The sequence below is a fragment of the Spizellomyces punctatus genome (genome assembly GCF_000182565.1).
Source record: "Spizellomyces punctatus DAOM BR117 chromosome Unknown supercont1.3, whole genome shotgun sequence".
Lineage (NCBI taxonomy): Eukaryota > Fungi > Chytridiomycota > Chytridiomycetes > Spizellomycetales > Spizellomycetaceae > Spizellomyces > Spizellomyces punctatus.
The window spans coordinates 1,074,371-1,100,996 of NW_015971539.1; the positions used below are offsets into that span (position 1 = coordinate 1,074,371).

Sequence of the window (26,626 nt, forward strand, 5' to 3'; positions counted from 1 at the left end):
CCAGATCACCCTCGTCGTCACCCTCTTAACTTGAGAAGATGCATCCGAGCGACACGGCCGCGCCGACCGCGGAGCAAGGGCTAGACCAACAGCAACAACCCATTGAAAATGGAGCTGATACTGGGAAAGACGACCGACCTTCCGATGAGGAAATTCTACGCTACGAACGAGCTATCAAAGAAGCCGAGACTGGCGCCTCACCGTTGATATCTGATATCTTGGGGATGCAAGGATTGGAGAAGGTTTGCGTTGCCTCTTATTTGGTTGGCATGAATATACAAAGGAGCAGAATAACCAAGTATGGTCTGTAAAGGAATTCGCCAGTGGACTGGAAATATTTCAGAGAAAAGTCAAGGTATCAATGCATTTTTGTGTTGCGCGCTAATAGGGGATAGTCCAATGATCCGTTCACTGATGCGATAAATTAAATAGCACCTTTCACAAACCTGCAAAGGAATGCGAACAGTCAAACGCGACGGAAACTGCTTTTATCGGGCTCTCAGTTTCCGCTTCTGCGAATTGTTATGGGAGCGACGGGGTACGCCATGGGCCCAAGCTGCTCTTGCACGGGCAGCTAGTACAAAAGACATTATGACTGAGATGGGTTATGACATGTCTCTATTGATCGATTTCTGGGAACCTTTCGAGACGGCTTTGAAGCCCCAAGAGGATAGCAAGACTCTGTTGGAGATATTTCAAACCGAATATGTTAGTGATACCATTGTGTGCTACTTGAGATTGGTGACAGCTGCAGTCCTGAAAAAGGTAGGTGAATTGTGCATACTGAACTACATCGGAATCGTGTTGCAACTTTACGTGTTGATTATAGTATCGAGATTTGTTTGAGGCGTTCATTTTGGATAGTTATCCCTCGCTAGATGCGTTTATAGGTTCACAAGTGGAGCCGAGTAAGTGATACATATGCAGATCTTTGCAGTCACAGGGTACTTGACCAATTCTGCTTTAAAGTGAATATTGAAGCCGACCAACCACACATCGTTGCCATTTCCAACGCCCTTGGCATCACGATCAGGATTGCCAACTTAGATCCTACTCCTACGGATGCTGGAGTAAACTACCACGAACTTTCGCCAATGGAACCTTTGGAGGTACCTGGTGATGTGCCAGAGGTAGTGCTGTTGTATAGACCAGGGCATTATGATGTATTATACCCATCAGGATAGCCCGCCCAAGTTTGCAATGTCGCGTGGATTTTGTTGCTGTAGTTTGCAATTTGGGCTTGTACATACAGATGCGGGTAAAGAGACAAATCGGGAATCTATTAATACACTAGGCTAAGTTTCTAGCTATACTTAACCTAGCGAGCCAAGGCACAGGGTTACTGCGAACTCCACGTCTTTATCGTTTCATAGCCACTCATAGCTACCATGGCTCCTGAGCAAGCAAAGACGAGTTACAGCCAAAGTACGTTCACAGAAATGAGATAAGTAGGTTAACTTACCAGGCACAGTAACCAATAATCTCAATCTCAAGCCCTTGTAAAAGCCCGCCAGCCCCTCCTTAAGATATATACTTTTTGCCAAATACCAGTAACCACGTCTAATTACTTCGGCATCCGCCGGACAACTTCTATCTAGCAGCTGATGGCGAATTCGAAGGATTTCAAAAGGATTATTTGCACAGACAGCACACAAACCAGCGAATCCGCCACTGATGCCGTTGACGATATGATCTCGATTTGGTATCCGTATACTTCGTTTTCTCTCAATAGCAGCCAGTACGCCATGCAGGAGGGGTTTGCTGTGTTCATAGGATCCCCACTGGACAGCGGAGGCTGGCGCATACGCTCCTATGTCTTAATAGCGTGTTGAAGGCCGTTTTCCGAGAAATAACAAAAGATAAACTACAAACGTACATGCAAGATATCCGCGGTAGAATCCCCGAAGTCCTTCGCTGCGCATGATTCTTTTCGCAAGATCTAAGTGGGTGCCAAACAATCAAAAGCCAGCTGACCCTGGGCAAAGATTTATTTGCCGCTTCGAAACGTAGCGTACCTATTGGTCCTGCATATAACCTTACCGCGAAACAAAAAATCACCACCGATCAATCGTCGTTAACGAAATAAACAAATCACACCGCCTTCTTTCACTAATTCAATTCACCTCGAATTATGGTTGAACCCATTGAGGTTCTGCACTTGCAACCGCTGAGCCACCACATCAGCAGGGACATAAAACAGTCCGGCCGATATTTCCGCACAAGCCCCTTTAACCAACGTAAATCGGTGATCTCGCTTGATCTGACTCAAAACGTTAGGATTGGCGCTCTCATACCAGCAATAAAACCTCTCAAAAACACACTCTTCTCCAACGTTTCTTTTGCCATTGACTGTGCACACACATCTTGGGCCGTTTCGTAGGCAAGATAATACATTGCTTGTCCAGGAAAGGAACCGACGACTGCTGGCGGAAGGCCACGCCAGAATCGGGCGATCCCTAAATGTATGGATCTGTATCTTGCAAGGACATCCGAAAACGGAGAGTGTTCGATTACTCACCTTCAGTTTTGGCAATCCGCCATATAAGTCTAAGAATATTAGGTTCTCGACCAAAAGTTGCTTCCTAATCCATTATAGTATAGGGGATAAGGAAAACTCGCTTGCAGGAACTTCATGACCTTCTGAAAGCTTCACTTACCCGTTGCGACATGATTAATGTCTTGATGGTATCCAATGGAAAGAGACACGAGTCCACTCCCAAAATGAAAATGGAACCAAAGGCGGCATAGCGCGAAGAATCCATATCGGACAAATTGATGCGCTCTGGTGTCGAAGCTGCTGTCGTAGCTGCAGTAGGTGAAGGGTCCATCTGTGGTAGTTGCATATTGGGTAATTGTAACGGTGTCGGGTGCGTATCTATGGCCATGTTTGAAACGGAATGCAGAGCGATGGTATGGGCCAGTATTTACTGGCAGATCACATTGTAAACTACTATTTACCGAGGTTGTTGCAAGTTACTTTGATGACATCTCGCTATTTTAAGCGTCTAGCGGGCATTTTGATTACGGAAGGCATTGACACGCGGTGATCGCAGGAATAGAACATGCCGGCCATGGTCCTCGTATAATCGTGTTCTCTGTGTTGAACACGGTTAATACGAAAGATGTGTACAATCGCATTGCTTCGCAGTGAAGGTGAGCTCGAGTACAGTACTGAGGCAAAGGCATCAATGAAGGTATATTTTCCGGAGCCAATACTTTGATTTCATCTGAGGAACTATCACAACATGACTTTGTAACAGTGATCTCCCAATGTATGCAAGCAAAAAGTATATTCGAAAGCGCACTCTCTACTCCACGTATATCGCTGTTTTTAAGCTCGTGTAAAACAGAAGCTATATGTATCAAAAAATACAAAAGTATATACATAAACCCGAAAAGAAAAAGGACATATATGTCGTAGCTTTATCCATCCTTCTTTTGCCTAGCACTGCCCCCTTTCTTCCTCCACCATCCCTCTACACCACTCAAACGCCCTAAGAAGCCCAACACCGCTTCTTCCGCCTCCCCAACTCGTTCTTCGAGGACTCCAACAGCATAACGCACTCTCAACACCTCGTTCTCCACCTGTTCCACCTTCTCCACCAAAGCCTTTTGACGATTTTGCAGTTCGGTTATGGACGATTTCAGAGCAGCAGTCTGGGTTATATGGGTTTCGGTGTGAGTGGACAAATACGAGGTGTTCGTTGTAAGGGTCTTGAGAAGCGGTGGGATCGTATCTCCCAGTGCGTGCGAGAGGTGATGGAGGCGTCGAATTAACGCAGCTCTCTGGGAGATTAAGCGCGGATGAAGTGCGAGGGAAAGGGGTGGTATTGGAGATGTGGATATCGGGGATGAGGGGGCGGCAATGGGGGATGGAGACACGGCTGGAGATACACCGGCGGAAGATTCACCGCCTCCGCGGGACCTATCAGACGGCGCACCTTCAATTGTTCCCCTTCGTCGAAGTGAAAGCGACGTTGGCGGTAAGGGCGGTGCTGCCAGGTCATTCAAATCCGTTGCCCTGCTTCCAAAATCAATGGAATGTCTCCCCAGTGTTCTCTCCCCACTTCGGCTTGTAGTTCCGTCACGTTTTTTGCTCAACTTTTCCAGTATGTTCATCTCGGTGCGTCGCACGCTGTCTAACGATAGAGCACGTCGGTGAATTGACGCGCGTTTGCCGCCAGATAGCCCGTCCGCAGGGGTAAGGGCAACCGGTGGTCGGCTCCGTTCCACAATATTTTCAACGAGGTCTCGAGCCTCGTCGTGTACATCCACATCATGACCTTGCGTTGAAGGGATGACCGTAGATACTTGCCGAGTGGCATTCCCGGACTCGGGAGCGTTTGCGCTGACATCAGCCTCACCATCGACGCCTTCATCATGAATGCCACCAGCTTCCTTGACAGTATGTGCCAGTTGCTTCATGCCTTTTGTTACCAGCTTCGACTTTTCCACTATGCCGCCAAGAGTCCGCGAGGTAGAGTCCTTTAGGCCGCGAAGCATACGAGCTGGTGTCGCCCGAAACTTTGGATGTTGCTGATTTTCCTCATCAAGGTCGTCAATGGGCAACCCTGGCGGGGGCGGTTGTGCACTGATACTAGAGTTGACCGGGGCTGGGGCAGTTGAAGTAGCACTTAGTGGATCAGTACGAAGCGGTAGCGCCGGTTGAGGGAGAGTGGCCACCGTTGGCGAGATAGGTGAAGTACCCGCCATTCTCGGTGATGGGGTCTGGGCATTAGGCGATGGGGCAGTCGGGACAGTCAAGTTCATGTTGTCGGTTCGCTTTTCTTTTTTCCTGCTCTGCTGTTTCTCTGTACGTTTTGCTACTCGTATCCAGCTATTCAGGAAATATTCCAAGTCGTGTTCATTGCTTCCTGGACCAGCTATTGGGCCTTGTCCATCACTATCATCACCTCGACGATGCGACGCGGTAGGAAAACCGGTTATATCTTCAATCTTGGAACGTAGAACGTTTACTGTAGATGAAACTGCTGCAACGGCCTGTGCCTGTGCTGGAACCCTCACGTAGAGAGTCTCAATCCTGTTTATCGTCTTTCGATCAAACACATGTGTCACTCGCAACCCTTGTGACTTCTGAAAGTGCTTAATCTGTCTCGCTAGTCCGTTGAGCTCGTTTCCCATCTTTACCGCGTATCCTAAGGCGCCTAGTTTTTGCTTCAACCCTTCCACTGTGCGTAACACGACTGTGACCAATGGCGGATCGCACCAATTACCGGGCTCAATCTCCACATCATTGAAAGGACCAAATTCATTGTAAAATTGCTTCAAAGCAGCACTAGTAGAATTGCACATCAGACCATCCGCATACTCTGCATTGAGGAGTGCCAGTAAAACCAACGCTTGCTGCACCATCCTCCCCACTGTGAGAACACATTGGTCAAAAGGGAGCTGAGGACTTTGCTGGGTGCCAGTAATGCGATAAAACTTCTCACAAACTGCTTGTGATGGGGGCCGAAAGGAGAGGAGCGACCGTTCCCCGCAACCGAACCGACGCAAATTAATATTGAGAACGAGTGTGGCAAGGTGCGCGTCATAGTCTCCATCTGGAACAGGTATACATGGACTATCGGGGCAAATGAGCCCAGTGTCTTGCAAAAGGAGAACGGAACTTGATCAGGCTACCCACCTTGAGGCTTTACTGAACCATTCTGGATTTCCCACCATCACCACCCCAAAGCCAGTCTCGCGCATCTGCAGCCTGTCCACCTCCAGCTGCGCAAATGCCTTTTGAATTTTTACATCGTACTCTTCCCCTACATCGCCACTGAATTCTGCTACGGCAAACAAGGCCACATGTTCAGTCCTTCCGGTGTAGACAGCAAATGTATTAAAAATGCGTCCGCGGTTGACAACCCAGTCGACATTAACGTAGAGCTGATAGCCTGAGAGAGCAAGGCAGTTGTTAAATACTGTTATATTCGAACCACTTTGTGAGAGATGAGTAAGTGTTTGGCGTTCGCCGGAAAGAAAATGGCGAGACATCTAGCCCTCAAGAGCGTCGACGACGGACTTTGAACGATCGATCTGCGCCAATGGCCCATTCGCACAGTCATGAAAGAAACAACCAATGGAATAACCTCCACATGCTCCCACATGACTTGCAAAAAATCGGCGGACTATAAAAGCCCTCCTCCCTCGCTACCTTTCTGTTTTTTTTCTTTAGGAAGTTATTCGGATTCATATCTTATTGAATACGGTAACCCACTATACAACTATTAATCTTATTAAAGGTGCTACTTTCATGCGTTGGCCTTTCTCTCCACAGGTCAATCGCTTCCATGCCACTTGAGAGGAACGTCTGGGCTCATTCTGAAGGGGATATCTCATGGTCGAGAGGCCAGATGGTTATTCCCTATTAGCGATCCCTACATTTGGATACGTTTTGGTTGGCGTATGGCAACGTGCAAGCAGAGGTGCGGTCTGTCAACATGGGATTACATGGAGCTACTGCCTGTTGGCCCATTCTTGTGCGTAGGTCATGATGTTTCCTTGACCAGACGGCGCAACCCCATCTGCATTTGCGCAATTCTTTTACAGCCTGTGAATATCGCAATTCTTTTACAGCCTGTGAATATCACTTGAGGACACTTTTCTGCCAGCAGAATTGTTATTTGTGCACCAGGCCCAAATGTCGTGTACATACGTAGTATCCTGCTATACTTCAGGGATCAGCATCACCTGGATAACTCCTCCCTCCGCCAATTTGAGCTCCTTCACAGCGGTTATATCTGCAATTGGTCTGCCCAAATAAAAAAACTTTAAACAGACTCGTCCGCCCTTGCTAGCCTGCGGGTTCAACTCTGCTTTCTCTTCCACCAACGCACGCAACTCCTTTATGGTTTCCTCGCCCGTAACGGAGAGTTTGATATCTTTCCCGGAACTCAATCGCGCAACCAAGGTCTTTTTCGGACGATGTGACGTCGGGGAAGGTATTATTACCTCCTCTGCTTTAGACGACGGTGCCTCGCCCTGAATTTGGTTCTTGTATTCGCTTGCTCCTTCCTTGTCTACAATGAGATTCTTTGGCTCTACTATGCACATTACTGGTATCACATAATTGCTCCCCAATTCGTCATAGCAGCCGTCGGAAAGGTTACCGGTTGGAACTGTGATATTGGCGCTATCAACGATGGCTTGGGCTAAATCCATGGAAGGTGATTCGCATGCGGCCCGTAGTGCTTGCCATATTTCCGGGCGGCCCTGCCATCGCAAACGTCCTGGGTTTGAGCCTATCGGGCGAACCAAGTAACCGGACGTCGGAACCTACCGAATATGCTGGTTGAGTATCCCAAAAAGCATCTCGTTGTCTCTGCAATTCTGTCCTCGTCATCGGTGTCTCCGAACTCCAAGCGAGTGATTTTTTGTCGACTAAAGGTTTGTTCCCTCCTTCAAAGCAGAAATAGTTCAACGTCAGTTGCCTCCCTCCTTGCACGCTCGTCGCAGACCTACCCACTCACCAGTAGGGACACCGGTCACTCCTCCATTATCGGCCCTATTCCGTTCCTGTTGCCCGTCCTCGTCTCTGGAGAGACAGGAACCCATGGCCCAGGTGTTGTGTACACTGCGTTACGCTAAGAATGATTCACCTCAAAATGGCCGTTATTCAGAACTGACCACGGTGAATACCAACTGTTGATGCTAATCCAAATTGGAGGTAGGTTCTGCAGGCTCTGGGCAAAGTCCTCCCAGTTTGAGTTCCTGTTTTTCCGTGATCTTGCCTTGCCCTTGCTCGGATGCAAGGGCCGAGGCCGATTACGTGATGTGACTCAGTTCAGTGGCAGCTGCTCGCCTAAGCGACACACGCAAGCGCAACCGCGTCCAGCTGCGACGTTCCGCCCACCTCCTTCGAACCTAAAAACGAACGATTCAGCATGTCAAAAGGAACATCCATAAAGGACGCTATCAAAGCATGGGAAGAAAAAACCAATGAAACTGCGGCGGAAGCAACAAAAGTCAAGCTGACCTCATGCCAGCCCTTCATTCAAAAAATGGACGCATCACTCGCCCAACTCACAAAAGTCGAACAGCTCGCGTTATCAACAAACCAAATTGAGAAAATCTCTAATCTCCAAGGCCTACCCCACCTTCGTATTCTCTCTCTCGGTCGAAACAGCATCAAGAAGATTGAGGGCTTGGATGCAGTAGCGGACACCCTGGAGGAATTATGGATATCCTATAACCAGATCGAGAGGTTGAACGGAGTGGAAGTGTGCAAGAAGCTCAAAGTCATATATGCTAGCAACAACAAAATTAAAGACTGGGCTGGCTTGCAGCCATTGGCATCGCTGCCTGCCATAGAAGATGTCTTGTTTGTTGGAAATCCGCTAGAGGAGAAAGCTACCGCGGACGGAATATGGGTGACAGAAATGGCCAAGAAATTTCCAACTCTGCGAAGATTGGACGGAAAACCAATTATCAGGGAGGATGACGGTGCAGGAGGGGAGGATGGGGACGGAGAGAAGGCCGACTAGATAGATGCACGGATGCCTTGGACTGTTACGTTGCTCCAAATTCGATCTTGCTCATGTATGTTTAAACGATCGCTGTAATGCGTAATCTTTTGAAAACATTTTCGTATAGAAAGGGCTGAAAAATTAGGTATTTTGCTATAATACAAGAATTAGAAGGATATTGTACAAAAATAAATCCTCGCCATATAACTAGGCGCGTCCCCGGCCTGCGGAGGGGCGGACCAGCATCGTTTGAGATCGTGATAGCTTGGTTGTCTCAGCAGGCTCAGCTGCCGATGATACCAGCTGCCCATCATAGCCAATGCTACCTAACCGCCCGCGAATCGCTGAGGCAACCGATCCTCCTAAACTAGATGCGACCGACTCTGGTACCTTTCCCTTCTCTGGTAGAACACTCTTTGCCTTGAGACTGGCCAGTACAGCCTGTGCGGTGTTGTCTTCACCTTCTTTCCTTTGAAGTTGGCTATCACCGCTGTGCACATCTTTCTTCTCAAAGCTTCCCTCCCCACTTCCCATCCAGCTAAAGAAAGCCTTAGCTTGATCAAAGAGGCGCTCGTCAAATGATCTATGACGAGGTCCGCTCTCAGAATCCGGAGTATTTGGAGGTGATAAAAGCGTCTCTGACGGTTGCAAAGATGAGGATCGGGGTTGCGGGCTAACAGGATGACTTGACCCCATCCCTCCTTGTGGTGGATTCACTTTTACTGGCGCCGCGGACGACTCGGCGATAGAATAGTAAATGTCGGTCAAAAGAACGTTGAATGCAAGATCCACGTTTCTGTTTTCAGATGCGGAGGTTTCCATGAAAAGGAACCCTTGGGCTAGCGCATACGCTTGAGCCTCATGTGTCGGCACTTGGCGTTCTGATTTTGCCCGATCGACTTTGTTTCCAACAATCATGATGACCGGCTCTATTCCCTTGTTTCCTTGCTGTGTGCAAGTGATTGTTGAGAACACGTGTACACGACCAAATTGAAATCCATCCGTGCGTACCTTGCTCTTGAAATCTCGAACCCACTTCCGCACTGCGTTGAATGAGTCCATGCTAGTAACATCGTAAACAATGATTGCGCCCGTGGCTAGGTTCCAATACGATTGTATGATAGATCGGAATCGCTCTAGGCCCGAGGTGTCAACAATCTGCACGTACGATATGGTTGGAAAAATCCAAAGCATGAGCAAGTTTGATATGACCAGAGTGCAAAAACTAGAGGTCTTGTAGTTACGTCATCCAGCCGATTAGACGCATACCTGGGCTTTAATTATCTTTCCCGAGGCAATCTTGACTGTTAGAGTCCCAAAATCGATCCCGGCTGTTGGCTTCGAACTTGGGTTGAACGGCTTACCAAGAAGCCGCTGGAACAGCTGTGACTTGCCGGCTCCTGAGTCTCCAAGGACCATGACCTTTATTATCGTCTCATTGAGTTCTCGCTCATTTGTAAAGGCCCACATATTTCCCCTTTCGTGCACTCTTGATATGTTTGGTTCACTCGACAATCTACGCAAAAGAGGCTCGCTACGAGGGCGTCTGTTACGACAAGTGGCCTGATGAGGAGGAATCAAGGCGTTGACGGCTGCCGTAAGAGTAGGGAAAGGCAGATGTTCAGTATTGGTCCCTCCCCTTGCAGACAAGCCCTTGCATGAGGTCCTTTTCTATTCAGAGGCTGAGCTCGTTTCGAGCCAGTGCGCAGAGCAATTTGGAAAAGGGTTTCTTTGGGTGGCAGTGCAAGCGGCTTATTGCATTTCATTTTACATTCAATGCATTCGAATGCACACATCGTCAGCCCATTAAAGGGTTCAACAACTCTTGCTTGCTTAGAGTGTGCTTGGTGGTTAAAGGTGTGCTTCAAGGGCAGATCCCACCATTGAGCGCTTGCTAGAGTGCATTATACAGATAGCAGTGATCGAATTGCAGCCCTTTTTGTCTACTCGGGGGACGTTTGGCCTTCTTCCGAACGTATTAACACGCCCAGATGTATTGACACTTCCTGTTGATGCAAAAAGACATTACCCATTCGTTCTGCTATTTGCTCGCAAGTTAGCCAGTAATCCAAACCCTGCAACATCTCCTAAATAGAATCCAAAAGGGCAGAACTGCAAATGCAGAGTCATGTGATGTTACCCGTGACTGAGCGGTGGGGGGGCTTCATTCATCAACGCAAATACACACAATACCACTGGGCTATTCCCTCCTTTTTTCTCCAAATCGCACATGTTGGACATTGTCATCAGCGAATCACTTTGGCTCGCCGGTGTTCAGAAGTCTTGCAGTCCTCTTCGTGCGTCTCCTTTTGTATTTAGTATTCGCATACCCACAGTAATGTTGAAAACCTACGTCGTTGCGTCATCCACACAATCACCACAAACCCAAAATGTCCCTTGCGATAAATCACCAACGCTCAAGCTCAGCCGTCTCAACGGTGGTTCAACCCTCAAGCTCACCGCGCACGCAAAAACTTGAAGACAGTAATATTAACAGCAACGGGAACACCACCTCAGGTCAATCCCACTGTAAGTGTGCCAGTATATGTAAAGCCAGTTTAAGACTCTTGCCTTACCCTCACCCTAGCTGCAAAGAAGCGCCAACGATGCTTCAGTGCAAATAAAGGTATATTTCTGTGGATGTCACTTACCGGTATTTGTCTTGTCTTTTTGAGTACACTCATTGATGCAACATTCTTCATCCTTTTTAGCTCATCCTGAAAACAACAATACACACACCCACCAGAAAACGGCATCCCCTCAGCAAGTTCGCTTTCCCGGAAACCAAAACAAGACTCCGGGCTCCCCTATGCGCAAAGAAAAACATACAGCTCAACAGCCTCGCCCTGACCGGCAAGAGCAATCTGCTCGCAAGTCGTGCAATTCAAAGTCGGAACGTTCAAGCACTGATTCTCGACCAGCTCCACCCACTGTAAAACCGTCACCTTCGACTTCTCCCAAGCAACGCGGCCTATTGGTAGAGCCAGGTTCAAAGGCTACTAGCAACTCTGAATCAAACGCTAACAGGAAGCGCCGCAGTAAACGGTCTTCCGCTTCCCGTCAGCAACTGACTGATGATGGAGGAAAATGCGACCAGCAGTACGATCAGCGAGCAACGCCCCTTGTACAACAGAGATATTCGAATACCACGCCTCAAAGACCGCGCAGGCTGAGCGCTCCAGATTTGCGTTTACAACATCAAGATCAGCCTCTTATGGATCCGCACCCCGCCGACACGCAATCAAATCAAGCTACTGGCAGCCTGTATGCTGGTGCAACTTTTCAGAATTCTCCCGCCGCGAGCGCGTTACCATTGCCAGTATTCTCTGGCCGCTGCGGACCCAAAGGTCCCGTGATTCCAATGGCGTCGTCTGCCGCGACGACCGAGTCCTCCTCATTGCCGACACCCTCTTTCCATCCGCCTCTTTTACGCGGCCCTTCCCGCACCTTTTCTCATGAAACTTTGAACATGACAGGCACTCCATCCCCACGCCGGTACATGGAACTTGATCAAGAAATGTTTAACATGGACGATGATGCAAGAATCAACGACGAGGAGCTCCGCAAAAAGTCTAGAGATCTTTTATCACTCCTCACTGGAGCAAAGACTCCAATAAACGAAACAATTAAGCCTGCCGACAGGCACACTAGACCTATCCCGTCTAGACCTTTGTCACACCCTCTTCCTTTGGCGCCTCAGGACGAGCAAAGTATGTTGGCTCAGATCAGCCAGGACTTGAAGCAAATGCTGAAAATCAATGGTCCTTGTGGAAATTGATTGCATGAATCAGATGGATGGAAATAATTGATGGAGATATTGCTATTGGGATGATCACGTCCCTTTTGTTCATTAAAATATACTAGCTGATCTCTGAAATTGGTCCGCTGTGGTTTGCCTCTAAGGTCTTTGTGAAGCGTGAATTTTTCAGTCCAAAAAAAGAGTGCACTTGTATAGCCATATCACCCCACTGTGCAATCAATATCCCTGGTGTACAGTATCCAATTGTTAGATGATTTTGATATGTACGCTGCCAACCCGACTTGAGCACTTACACAACATGAATTTGTCTTCTTTGCTGTCTTGTAAAATGCTTTGGATGCACTCGACAACGCATCAGATTGTGTAACCAGGTCGTCCAGTTTTTCTCCTCGCGCCAATAAAGACTCCATGGTTTTGTGCTAAGATGCCAAAAGTTACTCACGGCCATCGACCTAATCATAACTCTAGCATTCCAGGTACCCACCAAAACGATTTTGGTTTCATCCAATTCCTTTTGCACCTTCATAAAAGGATCTGCGCTTTCCGGATCCTGAGCTTTTACCAAATGTTGTCTCAGTTCAGGATATTTGGCAGCTGTTGTGGTAGGGTTCATTGTGGCCCACTTGTCCCGGTCAGGAAACTTTGCTGAGAATTCGTCGACTAGCCGGTTGAGAAGGGAAAAGGCTGTCCGGGTTGGATACGTATTGTCTGCGACGAGGATGCCGGCGAGACCGTCCCCGCGTACATATATGTGACCAAGGAAGTCTGGAGTGACGTACACAAGATTTCGATCAGTATGCTGCCATTTCAACCGGTTTTGGGCTCGTCCTCAACTGAGCTTCTCTGCAACAACTTGCAAGGGTTCTTTTAAGCTTCTACAATAAGATACTCACTATCTTGTTCGATCTTTGATCTCTGACCATTAGGCGTCCGCTCAACAACAGTTTTCGTGAAAAAGTTGATGAACTCTGTTATACTACGCCAAAACCAAAACTCTTAACTGACCCATTCAACTCAAACCAAATTCAGGCTATCATACAACTCACCTCCCCCGCTGGAAGAACGAAAAACTTGCCAAGTCCTGCTCAGACGCCAGGATTTTAACGGGCGAGCCCTTCTCAGCTACTGCTAGCGCATACACTTTAACCATTCTTTGATGTCTTGACGTTGCAAACGAGTTTTGCACGCTACGTGGAGCCCTCTGTCCATTGTAATGCCGCCTGACACGGTGGAACGAGCGTGACTGAGCCAGGTATATTACGTAAGCGAGGCTGTAAGTGAGGAAGCGTTGCCATCTCAACGTCGGAAGGTGAATGATGGCCAGAAGGGCTTCGAGCATCAGTGCTTTTTGTTTATTAGATCTTCACAAAGACATTTATTGCAGCCATGGACTTTAGCGGACTGTCAGACATGGAGAGGTCTCGTATGAATGCCTTCATTGAGCAAAAGCAGGTTGGTGGTCTCGGTGCTTTTGACTTCCCACTACTTGTCAATCTGAGCAATCATGTTGTAGATGAAGGACTTTCTCCGCCTGTATGCCAACTTGGTAGACCGTTGTTTTGCAGATTGTGTAAATGATTTTACATCCAAAGCTTTGAGCTCAAAGGAGGTTGGTGCTCTGTTATCATGGATTTACATATTTTGTGGGTTATGCTCAATGTTTGTGCTGTTTTTGTCAGGATACCTGCGTAAACCGATGCGTTGATAAGTTCATAAAACATTCGGAGCGTGTCGGGTTGAGATTTGGGGAGCAGAATGCACTGCTGCAACAGCAGCAGCAACAGCAAATGATGGGATCGCAATAATGACCGTTGTGTAGCATGAGAAATCGGGGCCGTGCTTGCTCGCTGTATAATACTGCATCGTGGTGGTTTGCATGGCGTCCGGACCATTTCCAGTCGAATTCGAGCATGAGAGCTCTTTCTGTCGGTCTGGACAGGCCTCAGCTAGCTAGATGAACGACGAGTGGTTAGTAAGAGGAGGAGCACATTACGAGTAGGAGCATATTATCTTATATACAGTTGATATACATTAGCGGCGAGGGGGCCGTCAGTAGTCTTAATTTACAATTATGTGCATCAGCTGGCGCCGTCCGATGCCAAATCTTCCATAACTAGGCGCTCGGCCAAACGAACAAGGTGTTTTGATGGACGCTACGATGGCATATTGTTTGAAAAACACTCGACGGCTGCGGATGTTGCCCCATCTACTCACCTGCTTTTCAGAAGACTGCCATTCATTGATCTGATCCACTACAGCTCTAGCCCTCGCGATGAGATTTTCAGTTGTGGGAACTTAAAAAAAAGTGTGCACAATAAGTTGTACGAACTATGGCTAACCGATTCAAGCACACGTACGATTGGCTTCAAGTTCAGTTGGCGGCTTTTGCGGTTCGCCAAATTGATATACATGGAATGGTAACAACCGATTAATTACGTCGTCAACAGATTTGAACGGCGATAGATCTGGCTCTCGGGCAGCTCGTTGATCGGCCACGAGAGCTTCATGGACCCTACAAGAGCGGTAAACCATACATTCCGAAATTTCGCGTCAAAGATTTCTCATCAAACTACCTTCGCTGGATCTCCTGTTGATTTTTTACTTCTTCTAAGGTAGGTTCGGGAGGCCGGTACGACGACGCTAAACAGTAACGTTATCAGCCATAACTTACAATGGATTTCTAATGTTGAACATACCCACCAACAAGTGGTGGATGTTGTACGTCGGTGTAGCTCGTCTTTGGCGGCCTGCCGCGTGGCCGCTTTACAGAGCTGGTGGGAGATGGAGAAGCGGACCATTGTCGCTTCGGAGTCCCATATATTAGTGGTGACGTCGATCCTGAAGCAAACGGGGTGGGTGATGATGGGAGACCAGTTGCACGGACTTTTGCTAGAATATTGTCCCGGAGTTGTTGCGTAGCTTGAGAGAGACTAGGGCGTACTGCCGGTCGAGGGGTTGTGGGATACGACGCTACTGGCTGTGCTTGAAGAGGGTTCTGTGAGAAGTGTTGAAGCTGCATCTGTGGTATCATTTGAATCCCCCCTCCGAACGGGTACACGATAGGAAGCATCGTGGGCAGAAGCGATTGCCCTGCGGATTGGCCAGCAGGACTTGAGCTGGGAGGAGTTGACCAAGCTGTGGCGGCAGGATAGATACTTTGCCAGGCGGTAACATTTTGCGCGGAACCATTCGAGGAACCACTCAACATTGACGCTGCCGCACTCAAAGCTGTCATCCCCCCAAGGTTTCCCAATCCACCAAAGGCTCCCAGTGGTGGCACAGGAGTTCCCGCAGCGGGTGGGTGATTACCTTGTCCTGTGGCGGCGAACTGAGCGTGCTGGCTAGATAAGGCAAGCTGCCCAATGAGCAGCTTTCGTTGTTCTGATGTCATGCTATTGACGTCAGGGATAATTTGATTGAGCGGCCGGACCGTCGGAGCTGGACTGTTGATCTTTGGGGTGGAGGGAAGCGGCTGCGGTTTTGATATCGGGGTAGATTGGTTTGGTGCTGCGCTTAATGATGTAGCAAAACCCGTTGTCGCTATCGGAGTTGTTTTGCCAGGAATAGCGATCTGTGTCCCTGCTGCAGATGTTGATGGTGCTTTTGTACCATTGCTGTCTTTTCCACCAGCGGCAGCTTCCACGGCCTGTAATAATGCATACTTGGAGTAAAGTTAGGATAACTTGATTTGGCACAGCGTTTCTAGGTCATACCAATGCATGCGAAGCGTCCTCATCCGCCATGACAGCGTGTTCCTTCAATGCCCTTTGGAGCCATCAAACCAGACAGTCCTATGGCAAATCACGTGATTTGAACAGTTTCCAGCAGAGCAAAGATGCGTATCGCAACAGTATGGTGAAAAGGAAAGGGAAATTAACCCATAATATAAAGCCCTGGAAATGAAATAGCTTGAGCCGAAGCGCCCTTAGAGTCTGGACATTGTGCATCCACAATGCGGCGATGGCCACAGGCCACCCAGATTTGTGGATTTCGATTAATGTTTTAACCAAAGAATTGGCCGAGAGAATTCAATGATGCGATTCATTTGCAATGGTGCGCTTTCATGCGATCTATGCTACATGCTTTTCTCTTGAATCCTCAAACCCCAGACCCATGGCATGGAGCGACCTGATCAGAAACGCGTCGTTTGCTTACTCCATGCGCGTTCTCAAATGCACGACCAGTCTTCCATACCACCGGCATCCATATCTCAGCGTGTCATTCAACTTGGCTTCCGACTAGGTTTAATTTATTACGAACAAAAGAAACATGATTCCTGCTCTTTTCGGAGCCAGGAGCCGTGAATCTCTTCAGAAAGTGCGAGAGGATGAAGAGTATCGCGTAAGAGTTCGAGGCATCTTCCAAGCTTCACTTTGCGACTTTCTACTGATCTTCATGGCGAAATTTTGCCACAATTCTATTCTAGACAGCCTGTTCCAAGCTTGTGGCAGCGGGATATCGCTTCTCTCCTGCTTCGTCCTTGGGAAAATCCCCATCCCAAAGAAGCGTTGCTACACCAGTGAGAGCCCCGTCGCAAAAATCAGCTGCGAGTTTGGAAAATGTACCAGAGGAGCCTGTATCGCCATCTTCTCACAAACCATCCTACTTTGGCCGCCGCAAACCCAAGTGTATGTGTATAAGTTTCAACTGGGGGCGCGATCATGATGGCTTAATGAATTTGTTTGCATACTGACAGCGTCTACGACATATATTGCAATGCGAGAGAAAATTGGCCCTGTGTGCATATCGCTAAAGTCCTTGGAGAGCGAGAAAGACACTATGCTAGCTTATGTTCGCACTAAATACGTATGTGAACGAGTTTCCCTGTTTGTTACCCTTATGTTCAATTGTTGCGCTTGCAGGGTTTCAACGTCCATACCTTCATTGAAGAAAAGATAGAAGAATACCCAGCCGCCGTGGCTGCACTTCGCGAGTACTTACGTCTTCCATATGTCTTGTGCGGGCTCCGGGAGGATAAGGTCCTAGCGGCCCCACATGGCACAGCCCAAGAGATGGACTTGATTGATGCAATGGGTGTAGAGATTGTGAATAGCGCACATGCTGTCAAGAAGCGAGATCTGGATAATGCCCTCTTGGAACTGGATGCCCTTCGGGTGCGTACTGTTATTGCGTTGCGGAAGGATAGTCTCCATTGAATCTCAAGCACTACGTAGATGCGAAAACTTGATCACGTTGTGATTGATATCATCTTAGCCCAACGGGACGCAACAGCCTGTATGTCGGCGGTATTTCCTTTTGTGCATCCAACTCTTTGAGCTTACGCTCACCAGCTCGTGCATCCCGGTATATTAGCGCTTTTAAACTCATATGATGGGCAAAATGGGTTCAAAGTACCTCTTACCCTTGGTGTAAAGGCGGATGAGCTAGTCAAGCCCATGGATGACTCGCGAACTTTTAGAGATCTCGGTTGGTAGCTACCCGGACCCTGAAGTCCGACAGACCCAATAACTGGCTTGAAATGTAGGGCTCATATTTCAGAAGATGAAATCAGGGCCACCTCGCAGTTCGAGCAATGTGGAGATCAAGGTATTCATTATTCCTTTCGGTGCAAAATGCCGCACACACTTATCCTGTCGACTTTGAAGACGCAAGCAGCTGTGATTGACAAGTCAAAAGTCACTCAAGCCATTTACGAAATATTTGAAGTCGAAAAGAGTAACTTGAAAAGGTTGAAAGTTCTTGAAACCGTGAGTGATCAATCCGCATATTATTTGGATCATGTAAAACCACATACTCAGACTGTACTTATTTAGCATTACAATGAACCCGTATGGAAGAATTGGCAAGAAGCAGATTTCGCAAGCCCCAGTTTTGCTAGAAGCGGCTGTCCAACAGTCCGCAGAATCATAGAGCAATCGGAAAAGTTGCTGCAGGAGCTGGGAAGTCCATCTGTTTCTGTAGAGCGCTTTTGCACCGTGTTCATAGACAAGGTAAGTAAGCACCTTTAACCCCACTTATAGGTCCTGCGTTGAAAGTTTCCAAAATTCAGGCGCGCGAGTCTGGAGACTTTTATCTCGCGTATCGGGATTATATTGACCAGTTCGACTATGCACATCAGTGTTTACCAAAGTCCCCAATCTTCCACGCTTTCATGGAGGTATATCATTAGCCGCAAGTAACATCTTACATTGACTAATGAGAATAATAAAGAAACTGCGTCAAGATCCTACGACAAGCTTCGATACGTTGCGCGCCTTACCTGTTCAAAGACTACCTCGCTATGTTATGGCTCTTCATACCATTATGCTGAATACACTGACGTCCGATCCAACCTTTCCCCTTGCGATGGAAGCCCACCGGGCCATGGATGAGGCGACACGAAGAATTGATGAACGTCGACGTCAATATGAAGACTTCAAACTTCTTACAGAGGTGGATCACAAGTTGAACCTCGGTGGTGCGGTAGGAACTTTGATATCGTCCACTCATGAGCGGCCCTGTGCTAACCTACTACGTACAGATATCGAGCGCACAAGTCAAATACAAATGCGAGCTGCATGTTGAGGAGATAAACGACAAAAAAATCCGTCTTCATAAACGCATCTTCCTTCTATTCAGTAATCTGTTACTGGTGCTGGAACGCAAAGAACAGCAGACGAATAACCTTGCACGAAAAGGAGCCCGTGAGAAAACTTCTGAACGACCTCCGTACATTATTGAAGCCATGCATCCGGTGGCGAGTATAACCGCAGTGGACCAACACGATAAAGGTATATATCATTCGAATAGTGTTTAGATTAGTATGAGCTAGCTCACATTTTCCATCTCGCTACAGAGTTCAAGCTCATTTGTTTGACTAACGGCCCACATCAGCGTCGAGTGGCCTCCTACGAAGCAGAATCTAAAGAAGCAAAAGAGTTTTTCCTGCGTGCCTTACGAGATATTGAGGTCAGAGCGAAGCTAGAGGGTGAGGCACAACATAAGGCTTTGAATTCTGCAACATCCTATTCTGAACTTCCATTTTCGGGCGGGCAGCCAACAAGCTCAAAAATGAGCCCTATGCCGACCGCTTTGATGACTTAGATGTGTACTACAATATCATGAACGCCAGCGAGTTGAACAAAAAATTATTGGTGAGTTGCAGCTGCATGAACTATCTTGAAGTTTTCTCTTTCTCAATTCTTGAATATGGAAGGGATCTGTTGGCGTTGTGGTACTTGGGGATCATCAGTTGTTTGCTGACATCTTGTCGCGAAGCAAAGACAGTTACTGTAGGTACACTTGAACAACGAAGTGGATCCCGTTCTGGTTGGGAATCTCAATCAATAATCCTTTAGATGCAATGGGGTTTTTAGAAACCAAAGATATGGAGGCACGATTAACATTTGCGGTTCATGAAAAAGCGCTTAACGCGCACGGTGATCCATTAAACCCCCAAAATGTTCCAACATGGAATGATCCTGCGAGCGTTCAGCAAAAACTTCTTTCGCAGGGTGTGTACCGTTGTTATCTAATTCCATCGTTGTGGTGAAGATGTTCACGCAGTATTCGATCACGTATAGCTAGCAAAATCGCCTCATTCTTATCGCACGAAGGACCGGATCCGGACCGGTTTAAAACGATAATGGAACCTGCTTTACGCGACGTTTGCGAAATCTACTACAAAGTTCGTCGGCCTTCATTGATGCACTCGCGCTCCTTCTCGTCCACCTCCTCTCTTCTTTCCTGGGCGTCCCGCAGCAGCGTTAGCAGCATGGCCAGCGTGACCAGCATAACCAGTGAGAAAAACGCAAACCTAACTCGACGCCCATCCACAGTCATGCGCAGGATTACAAACGCAATGAGAAGACCTGGGCCAGATGCTTCTGGTGACATTCCCTACAGAGCCGGCACGCCAGAACCTGGTGGTACATACTCCGGAAGATCTCCTGAGAGACGAAGCCGAATACCTGTCATTCCGGGCGCCGCACGTCCGTTTGGACCTGATCGGACCTCACCACAAAAGAACGTACCGCCCCTTCCCCGCGGTAATTTCCAGCGTCTCTTTCTTCGGGGGAAAAGCGTTGCTCCGTCACCCAACGAGAAACGTGAGTTGACACCACGCGGCTATGCTCATTTCTCATCTTAGTTAACTTCAACTGTTAAAGTTGTCCCAATTCGTGTTCTGGAGGTGCTTCTGAATTCAGTGGAGGAGCGAGGTAAGGATATCACGCTCTCTAATAGAGATGACTATTTTAACACCAGCACACCTATATAGGTCTGAACTGTAAGACCCTTTATCGCGGCGGCGACACGCACGATATAAACAAGATTGTGGAGGATTTAGGTATGAAAATGCCCTTTCTTCGCCTGCCATCATGTATTTAACGCCCGAATAGTTCTAAAAAAGCCACGCGCCGAAGCTCTGTCACGCCATATCGAAAAGATCCCACCAGAACGACTGGCGCAGATAACCAAGGGTTACATTGCGACAGCCAACAACGGGAATCTGTTATGGCCAAAAGAGACTCTTGCTGAGATACGTGGATCAGCAAGTAAGAATATTTTCTTTGTAGGCCATTAGCGTAATGCATGTCGTACCAATCACTGGCATAGGAATGCAGCATCGTAGTCATATTGATGAGGACTTTATCGAAGCAATTAAATTTCCCATTCGCAACCTACCCCTCACCAACCAACGAGCGTTAGCCATGGTTTTCCTCCATTGGCAGGGGTAAGTAAGAAGGGCCTTTGTCTAGTAAATCAGAGATTAGATTTTACATTTTTCATGCAGAATATCACGTCAAGCACACACTCAACTGGACGCACGTAAGCTGGCCGGTGTCCTTGCCCAGACGGTGATGCGGGAAGAGACTGGGTGGGCCATAGCGGCAACGGAATGTATCATCGCCAATGCCGACAAGCTGTTTGACAACATAGAGGGACATGTGCCGGTGCGACCAATAACTCCAAGGCGCTCCGAATCTATGGTATTTGATAAACCTGAACACTGTAGGTTTCTATATTCTTCGTAGTCCGCATATCCTAAAAATTTCTAACTTCCGCAAAATAGCAACGACCCAACCAGATTCGCTACAGCCAAGCGATCACGAAAGCGACGTCGCGCAACCGCAGCATATTGAGCTTCCAACAAATGTCACTGATCAAGAAGCTGATCAGGCTGTGGCAGTCAGCGCTCCTGGCTCTGTCAGTCATTTATTCGAGACTTCTACACCATCAAGTGATCTTCAAGTGCAATCAACCGAAGCTAATTTTGAAAACGTTCACCCCATCGTTCCCGAGCAGCATATGCACCACGACCAATCAGAGAGATCGGAGAGTCAAGCACCCATTGAACAAGAGGACGGCGAAATTGTAGAGTCAGTAGCACCCCGAGAGGACAGCGACCACAACATCTCGCCGGAAATCAGTGCAGAAATTGTGCCGCAACAACCTGAACACAGTATACCTGAACTCAACATGGGACAGCCGGTACCGAAGGACGTTGACGATCTAACGGCAGCACACGAAGAACAAGACCGAGTGCATCCATCCGAAACAGAGCCGGAACATGATGAAAACGAGATACCAGCCGACAAGGTTATGCTCAGCCCGGCAGCTCAGGCGACCGAGGAGACCCCATCAAGTCCTGCTAGCCTAGTAGATCTTAAGGGTTCGACAGGCCTACTTAAGCAGCTGAATGAAACTACGGATTCAAGTTCTACATTGGTTGTGAGACGCTGCGCCTCACTGCAGGAAGGGGACTTCGCTGAGGTATTTGGATTCTTATTTAGCTGGCTGGAATTGCCTAATCTTTGATGCTGACATATTTCCAAAGTCGTTGTACTTATCACGTATTGAACTCGCCAACAAGAGTCTTCGCCTTGCAAAGACAACGTTAGAGAGTAAAAAATCGGTCTTAGAAAAGGAGCTCTCGGATTTGGGGGAGATTCCGGCCCTGGTTACCGCGGAAGTACATGAAGGGGCAGGCGAGAACCTGGATACGGAACAATTGTTGGTTCACCTGCCTGAACTTAGTGCCGTTGTGGATGTCGAACGCCTGAGACCAGACTCGATCGCGGATGAGTTCAAGTTAGAGATGGCTGCGTTTGTTAAAGGAGGAAGTAGCATGACTATCGCCTCGCAGGTACTTGCGTATGAGTTACAAATCGCACCAGGAGACGAATAACTCGTTGTTGTCTTTAACTAAAGAAGTCAGATGAAGACTCCCATACTGAACAATCGACTAATACTGATCACCTGTTGAAACCAAATGATAGTGGTACGTTATGAACCCTGAACTATCATGAGTTAGCTGAGATGTCAGGGCTCATATCGTTCGTAATAGTAAAAGGAATTGTCTCCTCCCGATCTGCACCATATCTTTCCTTAAATCCGCTTCCATTGAAAGCCACCGGCAGTCCGGTACGTTTGCATAAATAAATCGTGAAAGAGAATTTACCATGTTATCATCTTGCTGATCTGAGTATCGGTAAACACAGATGATAGCAGCCTTGATTGAAGAGAACAAGAAACTCCAACAAGAAAACCTAAAGTGCATACGGGTACGTGCAAGTGCTTTTTTCCATTTGTAATAAAAGTTCATTTGCCTGACCAATTACGCATTGGCTTTACAAGGAGGTATCTCGCCTAGAACAGCAGAAATCTGCACTCCGCATAGGCCTGCAATCCAACGCCGAAGACATAGCTCTGCCTGCCGAAAGCTAAATAATTCCGGGTGGGAAATGCAAAATAGAATAATGATATGCAATGAATATAGATTAATGAATAAGTTATATATACACACGCCCACTGTCTTTGTACAAGCTCAATAATCTTCCCCTGGAACATTAAAGCACTGGTTAGAACGGGAATCCAACGGGTAGAATCTGCCCTAGCCGTCTGCTTACGGTCACTTGCATCTCCTCCAAACACATCGACATCTTCGTCGTAGTGATCAACCAAATAGTCGTTTTCTTCCTCGTACATTTCTTCGTCGTACTCCTCTTCTGGTAACGCTTCATCGTCATCATCAACATCTGCCTGCAAGTATCACACATGGAGTTATTAGTATTTTGGCGTACCGAGCCGGACCCACGCGCAAGTGCCCTACATTTCCCTTGGCACTGGCCTCTTCTTTCTCCAAAGCATCCAGAGCTTTGAGGTCGATGTCTTTCTTAACAAGTTTGGCACCTACACGATATCGGACAGGTACCATCTGTTAGCCAGCCCCCTGTCGAGTGGATCAGGTACTGGACAAAATCACGTTGCACACTCACTCGTCTTGGACTTCGATGGATCCTTTACTCCGTGAAGTTCTTCAGGGAAAAAAGCAAGATCTGTCGGGACTCCAGTCAAAGATTTATTCGCCTCCTTCGTCCGTTTGCGAAACCGATCTGAGTATCTCTCGATATCTAATGACAGCATGTCAATTTTCCCCGATCGCTAATTCCTGAGGTTTTACAATTTTCACTCTACCAGGCTTCGGAGGTGGGACATCAAGATAATATGGTAGCTCCCGAAGGCTGTCGAGAAAGACCTTCCACTCGTCGACCATGTACTGTTCGGGGAGGGTCATTTGTTTGAAAGGATGGGGTTTGTAGTCCTGCAATCACTTGCATGTTTAGCAAGTTCTCGTGGATATTGGTCTCTAAGGAATCGAACAGGTACCGGAAAGAGCGGAGTCTCCTTGTATGTTACTTCAACATCTTCCCCCAAGTCAGGTCCCCGGCCTCGTCCAAACCCTCCCCCACTGCCCCCTCCTCGCCCACCTCTCCAACCACCACCGCCTCCTCCTCTTCCACTCATGAGTTCGACAGTCTGGAGTGGAACAAGAACTGGATGCGTGATAGCAAGTCGTTAACGAATATCTATTGGGATAGTTCACTTTGCTCTACCGTGATTCGAGCCGGTTCTGCTGCGTTGTTGCTGTTGCCACGGTTACCGGACCAGGATTAGTGTGGTGCAGATCTCTAGTGCTGACAGTAACTCATCAACCTAGGCGGCAATGGAACACTTTGAAAAGGGAGTCGTGACAAAGGCGGGCCTAAATGGCACGGGCCTTAGGGTTCTTATTGGTCTGTAACTCTTTCATGGTATACCGGGACTATGCCATTCTGACACCTCTTGCTCTACAGTGCATACAAGATGGAATCTTCCAGTGGTTGAGGCCCTTGTCAAGGGAACTGTTAATACTCTTCAAGCGCATGGTGTTGAAGCGACGAACATTGTTATAAAGGACGTTCCTGGAGCCTATGAACTTCCTTTTGCGTCACAGTCTCTCCTTCAGAGTGCAAAAGTCCCTTTCGATGCCTGTATTTCCATCGGCGTGCTTATCAAGGGCTCAACCATGCACTTTGAGTATATAGCTGATGCCACAAGTCAAGGACTGATGCGAGTGGGGCTAGATACGAGAATCCCTGTGATCTTCGGGGTCTTGACTTGTTTGACAGAGGACCAGGCCTTTGAGAGAGCTGGACTTGGGCGGGGCCCATCCAAGGGACATAACCACGGTGAGGATTGGGCTCAGGCTGCCATTGAGATGGCTCTTTTGAATAGAGGATAGAGCCGGTGAAGGTACGACATTATATATCATTGACGGTGCTACTATATCAATGGCTATTTTTACAAAATCTAAAACCATGTATGTTCAAAGTAATGTGGTTTGCCTTGTTCACTTCTTGTACTTTCCAACTTGCTCATTCGCCACGCTTCGTATTAAATGCTTGAAAAAGCCCATATCTGAAAGGGAATTGTCAGTATTGTCAGCGTGCCAGTGAAATTGTCATTGTAGTCCACGTACAAGCATCGTAATAGTGCCTTGACATCCTTCCGGACTAAATCTAATGCAAAAGGTTCTTATCTTGGGTCAGCCTTCTGAATATTGCTCGAATGCAACCTACCAGTAGCATTTATGCGAGTAATGTCGATATTAAGATCCAACATCATGGATAGGGCAAACCGGGCATTCTCGATCTAGGCGATCTAGTGGTTAAACGCTTTGGTCTTCCCACTTTCACGGTCAGTTCAGATCAATGCATTGCGGAACACAAACCTTTTCTGCAAGGGTGGTTGGACTGAGAGTATAGTGGTGGAGGGGGACAAAGAAGTTCCCCAGCGTTCCAATGAGAAAGATCAAATATATTCCTTCCAATTTAGTCAAGCTGTTGATGCGGATGTCGAGACCTTCTAATTGAGAATTGACAAATTCTAGCAGCAGCTGTTGTCGCTAGGTTGTTAGCACCCTTCTGGGCATTGAATGAAAGCTCTCGTTCTCACCTTCGTTACTTTATCCATCTTTTCCGGTGTTTCAAATAACTTGTCAAGCGCGTCAGGCTCATATTGAGGACCACCTGTTAGAAATTGGGCAGACACAGATTAGAATGTTTGCATTAGAGCTACTTGGCAGGCTTACCATCAACATCTGGTGGTAGAAGCTCTATCTGCGACATTCTAGCGCTGCTGCTACGAGAAACGCCTTTGATTTCCTCGGGAGTAATTTTATGGACAGTTGTCTTGTTTTTAACTCCTCCAGGTAGTTCCTTTTGAGGAACACGGTGAGTGGCTTATGAATGTACTGATTCTTCCAATAGCATACCTCTCGTTTGATAATTGCCATTGATATCCCAGGGGGTAGACTGTAAGGACATCCCAAAACTTGTGCCAGATCTACCAGAAGGCAAATGATTGATGATATATCCTTGCTCATGATGCCTGAGATTGAGACGATATGTAAATTTGCCATCCACCGTCTGCGCCATGCTGTGCCGTACCCTCAATTGTCCACCGTTCCCGGTCTTGCCTCACTTTCAAATTAACCTCCACGAACTTGATGACATGAGCAAGGATAGCTACTTTGCTTCTTTCTGACTTTGCAGCAAGCATTTGCGGATCAACAACCTGCTCTCCGGTTATTTGACCTTTATTTGCAACGGATTGAGTATGTCGCCAAGGGTTTGCCATGGTGTGCTAAGGGGGGTCTACAGAGGCATACCCAAGAAGGCGGCCAAGATCTGACCATCGTCCATATCGGCTACAAGGTCACGGACAGTCATTGAATCGTTGATGACGTACGAATTTACCCATGCCGTAAGACTCTAGCTTGTTTTCTGGGCGTTACTACGCAGATCGCGTGTGTAGAGAATCCCAAAGAAAGCTCACTTGGATCACCCTCTTAACGTTCGGATCCCCTTTTGAGGTTGGGTGCATCTGATAGGTTGTAGTAACATCTGCAGCATCGCTTTATCAGTTGATCCACGCGCGCTTAACGGTGAACAGCACGGGCTGATGGGAACAGACCAGGGCGATACGGAGCGTCTGCTCGGGCAAGCGCATCTGTGGCACCTGTGAGTTTTGGATTACTTGCACTTTTCTTCATACTCCAATGGTGAGTGGTAATTGCCCAGGATACTGTTGCGAGCAGGTTTGCTGGCGGAGTGGATTAGATAACACC

At 47.7% G+C, this 26,626-nt stretch overlaps 14 protein-coding genes across 16 annotated transcripts; 6 read left to right on the forward strand and 8 right to left on the reverse strand.

Moving 5' to 3' along the window:
- The first annotated feature begins 15 nt into the window (after nt 1-15).
- On the forward strand, nt 16-1,388 carry SPPG_02098 (uncharacterized protein). The gene is made up of 5 exons (XM_016750399.1): nt 16-242; nt 314-355; nt 433-765; nt 830-908; nt 970-1,388. Exons 1-5 carry the CDS (start codon nt 39-41, stop codon nt 1,182-1,184), a joined length of 873 nt encoding a protein of 290 aa, XP_016611067.1. The 5' UTR covers nt 16-38; the 3' UTR covers nt 1,185-1,388.
- On the reverse strand, nt 1,340-2,885 carry SPPG_02099 (uncharacterized protein; the record flags this gene model as incomplete). Its single annotated transcript, XM_016750400.1, has 8 exons — nt 1,340-1,395; nt 1,463-1,816; nt 1,877-1,939; nt 2,016-2,035; nt 2,124-2,226; nt 2,295-2,456; nt 2,519-2,582; nt 2,658-2,885. 8 exons carry the CDS (start codon nt 2,883-2,885, stop codon nt 1,340-1,342), a joined length of 1,050 nt encoding a protein of 349 aa, XP_016611068.1.
- A 367-nt stretch (nt 2,886-3,252) lies between these two features.
- SPPG_02100 (uncharacterized protein) lies at nt 3,253-6,019 on the reverse strand. Its single transcript, XM_016750401.1, has 2 exons — nt 5,648-6,019; nt 3,253-5,584 (listed from the first exon to the last, which is right to left on the reverse strand). Exons 1-2 carry the CDS (start codon nt 6,001-6,003, stop codon nt 3,424-3,426), a joined length of 2,517 nt encoding a protein of 838 aa, XP_016611069.1. The 5' UTR covers nt 6,004-6,019; the 3' UTR covers nt 3,253-3,423.
- Nucleotides 6,020-6,183: 164 nt separating this feature from the next.
- Nucleotides 6,184-7,745, reverse strand: SPPG_02101. 2 transcript variants are annotated; one of them, XM_016750402.1, is made up of 5 exons: nt 7,636-7,745; nt 7,479-7,543; nt 7,289-7,407; nt 6,587-7,221; nt 6,184-6,559 (listed from the first exon to the last, which is right to left on the reverse strand). In XM_016750402.1, the coding sequence occupies exons 3-4, from the start codon at nt 7,349-7,351 to the stop codon at nt 6,676-6,678; spliced, it is 609 nt and encodes a 202-aa protein (XP_016611070.1). In that variant the 5' UTR covers nt 7,352-7,407; nt 7,479-7,543; nt 7,636-7,745; the 3' UTR covers nt 6,184-6,559; nt 6,587-6,675. The 2 variants fall into 2 exon arrangements, with proteins under 2 accessions (XP_016611070.1, XP_016611071.1); XM_016750403.1 differs by having other exon boundaries at nt 7,479-7,745.
- A 129-nt stretch (nt 7,746-7,874) lies between these two features.
- Nucleotides 7,875-8,668, forward strand: SPPG_02102 (uncharacterized protein). Its single transcript, XM_016750404.1, has one exon. It carries the CDS (start codon nt 7,893-7,895, stop codon nt 8,490-8,492), a length of 600 nt encoding a protein of 199 aa, XP_016611072.1. The 5' UTR covers nt 7,875-7,892; the 3' UTR covers nt 8,493-8,668.
- On the reverse strand, nt 8,605-10,170 carry SPPG_02103 (small GTP-binding protein domain). Its single transcript, XM_016750405.1, has 3 exons — nt 9,744-10,170; nt 9,486-9,632; nt 8,605-9,422 (listed from the first exon to the last, which is right to left on the reverse strand). The coding sequence occupies exons 1-3, from the start codon at nt 9,942-9,944 to the stop codon at nt 8,682-8,684; spliced, it is 1,089 nt and encodes a 362-aa protein (XP_016611073.1). The 5' UTR covers nt 9,945-10,170; the 3' UTR covers nt 8,605-8,681.
- Nucleotides 10,171-10,664: 494 nt separating this feature from the next.
- On the forward strand, nt 10,665-12,351 carry SPPG_02104 (uncharacterized protein). Its single transcript, XM_016750406.1, has 3 exons — nt 10,665-11,003; nt 11,062-11,100; nt 11,186-12,351. Exons 1-3 carry the CDS (start codon nt 10,865-10,867, stop codon nt 12,250-12,252), a joined length of 1,245 nt encoding a protein of 414 aa, XP_016611074.1. The 5' UTR covers nt 10,665-10,864; the 3' UTR covers nt 12,253-12,351.
- SPPG_02105 (palmitoyltransferase YKT6) lies at nt 12,243-13,432 on the reverse strand. The gene is made up of 5 exons (XM_016750407.1): nt 13,281-13,432; nt 13,128-13,210; nt 12,719-12,999; nt 12,528-12,653; nt 12,243-12,459 (listed from the first exon to the last, which is right to left on the reverse strand). The coding sequence occupies exons 1-5, from the start codon at nt 13,382-13,384 to the stop codon at nt 12,451-12,453; spliced, it is 603 nt and encodes a 200-aa protein (XP_016611075.1). The 5' UTR covers nt 13,385-13,432; the 3' UTR covers nt 12,243-12,450.
- A 122-nt stretch (nt 13,433-13,554) lies between these two features.
- Nucleotides 13,555-14,385, forward strand: SPPG_02106 (protein transporter TIM9). Its single transcript, XM_016750408.1, has 3 exons — nt 13,555-13,686; nt 13,748-13,843; nt 13,914-14,385. Exons 1-3 carry the CDS (start codon nt 13,621-13,623, stop codon nt 14,037-14,039), a joined length of 288 nt encoding a protein of 95 aa, XP_016611076.1. The 5' UTR covers nt 13,555-13,620; the 3' UTR covers nt 14,040-14,385.
- Nucleotides 14,076-15,990, reverse strand: SPPG_02107 (uncharacterized protein). Its single transcript, XM_016750409.1, has 5 exons — nt 14,935-15,990; nt 14,808-14,874; nt 14,592-14,746; nt 14,449-14,528; nt 14,076-14,387 (listed from the first exon to the last, which is right to left on the reverse strand). Exons 1-5 carry the CDS (start codon nt 15,623-15,625, stop codon nt 14,313-14,315), a joined length of 1,068 nt encoding a protein of 355 aa, XP_016611077.1. The 5' UTR covers nt 15,626-15,990; the 3' UTR covers nt 14,076-14,312.
- Nucleotides 15,991-16,454: 464 nt separating this feature from the next.
- SPPG_02108 (uncharacterized protein) lies at nt 16,455-22,979 on the forward strand. Its single transcript, XM_016750410.1, has 28 exons — nt 16,455-16,575; nt 16,661-16,862; nt 16,931-17,040; nt 17,097-17,348; nt 17,409-17,469; nt 17,548-17,661; nt 17,720-17,781; nt 17,841-17,942; nt 18,009-18,185; nt 18,245-18,352; nt 18,406-18,657; nt 18,716-18,965; nt 19,031-19,162; nt 19,231-19,328; nt 19,391-19,466; nt 19,533-19,688; nt 19,758-20,282; nt 20,343-20,393; nt 20,453-20,521; nt 20,574-20,729; nt 20,791-20,908; nt 20,969-21,186; nt 21,248-21,948; nt 22,013-22,321; nt 22,387-22,456; nt 22,523-22,599; nt 22,677-22,739; nt 22,813-22,979. The coding sequence occupies exons 1-28, from the start codon at nt 16,504-16,506 to the stop codon at nt 22,900-22,902; spliced, it is 4,671 nt and encodes a 1,556-aa protein (XP_016611078.1). The 5' UTR covers nt 16,455-16,503; the 3' UTR covers nt 22,903-22,979.
- On the reverse strand, nt 22,915-24,039 carry SPPG_02109 (uncharacterized protein). The gene is made up of 6 exons (XM_016750411.1): nt 23,845-24,039; nt 23,653-23,779; nt 23,454-23,588; nt 23,288-23,367; nt 23,085-23,217; nt 22,915-23,016 (listed from the first exon to the last, which is right to left on the reverse strand). Exons 1-6 carry the CDS (start codon nt 23,980-23,982, stop codon nt 23,003-23,005), a joined length of 627 nt encoding a protein of 208 aa, XP_016611079.1. The 5' UTR covers nt 23,983-24,039; the 3' UTR covers nt 22,915-23,002.
- Nucleotides 24,040-24,160: 121 nt separating this feature from the next.
- On the forward strand, nt 24,161-24,918 carry SPPG_02110 (6,7-dimethyl-8-ribityllumazine synthase). The gene is made up of 2 exons (XM_016750412.1): nt 24,161-24,251; nt 24,312-24,918. Exons 1-2 carry the CDS (start codon nt 24,182-24,184, stop codon nt 24,737-24,739), a joined length of 498 nt encoding a protein of 165 aa, XP_016611080.1. The 5' UTR covers nt 24,161-24,181; the 3' UTR covers nt 24,740-24,918.
- On the reverse strand, nt 24,746-26,597 carry SPPG_02111. Of its 2 annotated transcripts, none has more exons than XM_016750414.1 (11): nt 26,473-26,597; nt 26,335-26,402; nt 26,168-26,270; nt 25,947-26,093; nt 25,772-25,887; nt 25,589-25,715; nt 25,453-25,526; nt 25,229-25,393; nt 25,077-25,149; nt 24,977-25,016; nt 24,746-24,915 (listed from the first exon to the last, which is right to left on the reverse strand). In XM_016750414.1, the coding sequence occupies exons 1-11, from the start codon at nt 26,549-26,551 to the stop codon at nt 24,873-24,875; spliced, it is 1,035 nt and encodes a 344-aa protein (XP_016611082.1). In that variant the 5' UTR covers nt 26,552-26,597; the 3' UTR covers nt 24,746-24,872. The 2 variants fall into 2 exon arrangements, with proteins under 2 accessions (XP_016611082.1, XP_016611081.1); XM_016750413.1 differs by having other exon boundaries at nt 25,077-25,158.
- Between the last annotated feature and the right edge of the window lie 29 nt (nt 26,598-26,626).